The sequence below is a fragment of the Nerophis ophidion genome, linkage group LG01 (genome assembly GCF_033978795.1).
Source record: "Nerophis ophidion isolate RoL-2023_Sa linkage group LG01, RoL_Noph_v1.0, whole genome shotgun sequence".
Taxonomy (NCBI): Eukaryota; Metazoa; Chordata; class Actinopteri; order Syngnathiformes; family Syngnathidae; genus Nerophis; species Nerophis ophidion.
Window position 1 is genome coordinate 3758236 of NC_084611.1, and position 5801 is coordinate 3764036.

At 26.9% G+C, this 5801-nt stretch overlaps 1 protein-coding gene across 1 annotated transcript in view; it reads right to left on the reverse strand.

The window, feature by feature from the left end:
- Positions 1–5366: 5366 nt before the first annotated feature.
- The window catches only part of LOC133549118 (merlin-like), a 62023-nt gene continuing 61588 nt past the window's right edge, over positions 5367–5801 (reverse strand). The window contains 1 exon segment of the mRNA XM_061894260.1: positions 5367–5570. Coding sequence (XP_061750244.1) covers positions 5520–5570 — 51 coding nt within the window. The 3' untranslated portion in view covers positions 5367–5519.

Here is a 5801-nt window from a genome sequence, read left to right on the forward strand (position 1 = left end):
AACATAGATGACGCATCAGAGTCCATCGTTAGCAATAGATCATTAGTCATTTGAGTGATTTGCCCTGAAACCGGATTAAAAGGTTTCACATAGATTGTTAGACGCTAAGTGTTCATTTAACAGCTCTGCAACTATTTTTTTCGAGGATTTTCGAAATAAAGGGAAGGTGAGACACCGGTCGGTAGTTTACCATGAGGTCAGGATCGAGGTTAGGTCTTTTAAGGAGAGGATGAATAACCACTTTTTTGAATGCTAGGGGAACAGTGCCCGAGGAAAGTGATAAGTTTATAATATCTATTCTTGTATTAATAACATCTTACTGTACTGTACTGTACTAATAACATATTATTGTATTATTAACATATTATTGTTGTATCAATAACATGTTATTGTTGTATTAACATTATTGTACTGTGTTAATAATATATTGTATTGTATTAACATAAAATTGTACTGTATTAATAACATGTTATTGTTGTATTGATAACATATTGTTGTATTATCATATTATTGTACTTCATTAATAACTTATTGTTGTATTATTAACGTATTGTTGAATTAATAACATTATTGTTGGATTAACATATTATTATACTGTATAAATAACATATTACTGTTGTATTAATAACATATTATTGTATTGTATTAATAACATATTATTGTATTGTATTAATAACATATTATTGTTGTATTAATAGCATCTTATTGTACTGTATTAACGTATTGTTGTATTAATAACATATTGTATTGTATTAATAACATATTGTTGTATTAACAAAATATTATTGTACTGCATTACTAACATCTTATTGTACTATATTAATAACATATTATTGTTGTATTAATAACATGTTATAGTTGTATTAACATATTATGTACTGTATTAACAATTTATTATTGAATTGTATTAACATTATGTACTGTATTAATAACAGGTTATTGGTGTATTAACATATGTATTGTATTAACAATTTATTATTGTATTGTATTAACATATTATTGTACTGTATTAATAATAGGTTATTGTTGTATTGATAACATATTATTGTTGTATTAATAACATATTATTGTACTGTATTAATGACTTATAATTGTTGGATTAACATACTTTACTGTATTAATTCAATATTGTTGTATTATTAACATATTATTGTACTATACTAATAACATAGTGTTGTATTACTAATATATTGTTGTATTAACATATTGTACTGTATTAATAACATATTTTTGTTGTAACATATTTTATTGAATAAATACCATATTGTTGTATTAATAACATATTATTGTTGTATGAACATATTATTGTACTATACTAATAACATAGTGTTGTATTACTAATATATTGTTGTATTAATAACATATTATTGTACTGTATTAATGACTTATAATTGTTGGATTAACATACTTAACTGTATTAATTCAATATTGTTGTATTATTAACATATTATTGTACTATACTAATAACATAGTGTTGTATTACTAATATATTGTTGTATTAACATATTGTACTGTATTAATAACATATTTTTGTTGTAACATATTTTATTGTATAAATACCATATTGTTGTATTAATAACATATTATTGTTGTATGAACATATCATTATATTGTATTAACACATTATTGTTGTAATAACATATTATTGTTATATAAATAACATATTATTGTATTGTATTAATAATGTATCATTGAATATTATAAATAACATATTGTTGTATTAATAACATATTATTGTTATATGAACATATCATTATATTGTATTAACACATTATTGTTGTAATAACATATTATTGTTATATAAATAACATATTATTGTATTGTATTAATAATGTATCATTGAATATTATAAATAACATATTGTTGTATTAATAACATATTATTGTTGTATTTAAGTCCTACTAAAAGCCACTACTAGCGACCACGCAGTCTGATAGTTTATATATCAATGATGAAATTTTAATATTGTGACACATAATTATCCTACTGAAAAGTCGCGGTATGATGACACGTGTGATGACGCGTGCGCGTGACGTCACGAGTTGTAGAGGACATTTTGATCGAGCACCGATCCCAGCTATAAGTTGTCTGCTTTAATCGCATAACTACACAGTATTCTGGACATCAGTGTTGCTGAAAACTTTGCAATTTGTTCAATTAATAATGGAGACGTCAAAGAAGAAAGCTGTAGGTGGGAAGCGGTGTATTACTAACATATTGTTGTATTAATAACATGTTATTCTACTGTTGTATTAACATATTGTACTGTATTAATACACTATTGTTAAATTATGCATTATGAATATATTGTAACGCTGGTTCGGCATCGTGGTACCGGGTTCGATTACCCGTGGATCTAACAAATTTATTAACAAAAGGGGAGCTCTGAACAGAAACACCGGAGCTAACAAAAAGGGAAACAAAAGACGCTAGCATGAGAGCTAGGACATATAAAGAACTAAGACTTGGCACGAAGGCACAAAAAGTAAAAAAAAACACAATTAGCATGAGAGCTAGAAGGCAAGTGGCTAAGCTAATGAGCTAGCGAAAAAAACATACTTGAAAGCAAACTAGAGTCCCAGAAAGAATAAACAGAAGAGGCTGGCTTCTAAAGGGAAGGTGATTAGTAACAAAGGTGTGCGTGGCAGCTGAAACTAATTAGTAACCATGGTGACGGACTAAACCGGAAAGAAGCAGGTCAAACAACAGAGTGATATCAAAATGAAACAAAACAACAATAATAAAATATGCACCTGGGGATAGGTTGATTGGCAACACTAAATGGTCCCTAGTGTGTGAATGTTGTCTATCTGTGTTGGCCCTGTGATGAGGTGGCGACTTGTCCAGGGTGTAAGCCGCCTTCCGCCCGATTGAAGCTGAGATGGGCGCCAGCACCCCCCCGCGACCCCAAAAAGGGAATAAGCGGTAGGAAATGGATGGATGGATGAGAAGATCCAAGTACGGATCTTAACATTTATCATTCTACCGATGTATGAATATTATTATTTGAATGTTAGAATATTGCATCATTATTGTTATATTGTTGTAACAAAAATATATCTATCAATGCAATAACAATCTAATAATATAATAATTAAAACTTTATATTATTGTTTAAATATATTTTGTACTGTATTAATACAATCTTATGGTATAAATAATATACTATTGTATTATATTGTTGTATTGTTTATTTTTATATTATTTTATTGCAGTATTGTATTGTTGTATGATTAAATTATATTTTTCATATACATACATATATATATATGTACATGTATATATATATATATATATATGAAATACAATAATATAATTTGTTCATAACTATATAATAAGTAATACATAAATACATACATAGTAATGCAATACTATAATAATAATACAATTATAACATGATACTATAATATATTGTAATAATACAATACTAATATAAAAATTGATGTATATACTGTATTTGTATATATACAGTACAGTATGTATATATACAAATATACTGTATAAATAATATATTTTTGTATAACTGATCAACATATAAATATGTAATTATAGTAGATGTATGCTAGCATAGGTGTGTATTTCGCAACATTATAACACTTATATAAGACTTTAACTCCATTTTGATAGTAGTCTAATATAGACACTTACATTGTGTGTTGTCTTCATTATAACACTTATATAAGACTTTTAAAGTCATTTTGATATTAGGCTAATGTATATAATATAGACACTTACATCATGTGTTGCCTTCATTATAACACGTATTTAAGACTTTTGAAGTCCTTTTGATAGTAGGCTAATATAGCTAATAAAGACACTTACATCATGTGTTGACCTCATTATAACACTTGTATAAAACTTAGTCATTTTGATAGTAGGCTAATACAACTAATTTAGACACTTACAAAATGTGTTGTTTTTATTATAACACTAAGACTTTTAAAGTCATGTTGCTGGTAGGCTAATATAACTAATATAGACACTTACATCATGTGTTGCCTTCATTATAACACTTATATAAGACTTTTAAAGTCATTTTGATAGTAGGCTAATATAGCTAATATAGACACTTACATCATGTGTTGTCTTCATTATAACACTTATATAAGACTTTTAAAGTCATTTTGATAGTAGGCTATAATAACTAATATAGACACTTACATCATGTGTTGCCTTCATTATAACACTTATATAAGACTTTTAAAGTCATTTTGATAGTAGGCTAATATAGCTAATATAGACACTTACATCATGTGTTGTCTTCATTATAACACTTATATAAGACTTTTAAAGTCATTTTGATAGTAGGCTATAATAACTAATATAGACACTTACATCATGTGTTGCCTTCATTATAAAACACTTATATAAGACTTTTAAAGTCATTTTGATAGTAGGCTATAATAACTAATATAGACACTTACATCATGTGTTGTCTTCATTATAACACTTATATAAGACTTTTAAAGTCATTTTGATAGTAGGCTATAATAACTAATATAGACACTTAAATCATGTGTTGTCTTCATTATAACACTTATATAAGACTTTTAAAGTCATTTTGATAGTAGGCTATAATAACTAATATAGACACTTACATCATGTGTTGCCTTCATTATAAAACACTTATATAAGACTTTTAAAGTCATTTTGATAGTAGGCTATAATAACTAATATAGACACTTACATCATGTGTTGTCTTCATTATAACACTTATATAAGACTTTTAAAGTCATTTTGATAGTAGGCTATAATAACTAATATAGACACTTACATCATGTGTTGTCTTCATTATAACACTTATATAAGACTTTTAAAGTCATTTTGATAGTAGGCTAATATAGCTAATATAGACACTTACATCATGTGTTGCCTTCATTATAACACTTATATAAGACTTTTAAAGTCATTTTGATAGTAGGCTAATATAGCTAATATAGACACTTACATCATGTGTTGTCTTCATTATAACACATGTGACGTACTTCATTTGAAACGAGACCAGGAGAACATTTACAACTTTTATTTCTTTTAAACACGCTTGTCAATCATATCTTCTGTCAACCACTCACCTGACATACACACACACACATATATATATATATATATATATATGTGTATATATATATATATATATGTTTGTGTGTATGTATATATATATATATACATACATATATATATATATACACACACACACATATATATATATATGTATGTATATATATATATGTATGTATATATATATGTATGTATACACACATACTGTATACATATAAACATACATACAGTACATATACATACTGTATATAAATATATACATATATATATATATCACATTTTAGTAATACAAATGATTTGTTTTGTGTATAAATCAACAAGAGTACATTCTGTGAACATTTGCTTTCTGAAGTGAATCCCATATATTCATGTTGTTGTGTTGTGTTGTTGTGTTGTGTTGTTGTGTTGTTGTGTCACCGTGCAGGAATGTTCCAAGACGAAAAGGTCCTTCTAGAAGACGTTTAGAGTTCTTCAAAGAAGGAAACTCTGGACTTGGTGCTCTGTAGTGTCGACTGTGGAAGATACAAATACGTGCATTTTGATATCAGAGTGGAATCTGTCACAATATCATTGATTTTAATGCTAACACGCTAGGCTAACGTGACTCATGCTAAAAAAAATTTAGTAACAGAAAGTTAGTAGCGTTGAAAGTTGGTCGGGTAAAACAGTTAATTACATCGAAAGTTGGTAACGCTGAAAGTTAGTAATGTAGAAAGTAACGTAGAAAGTGAGTAACACAGAAG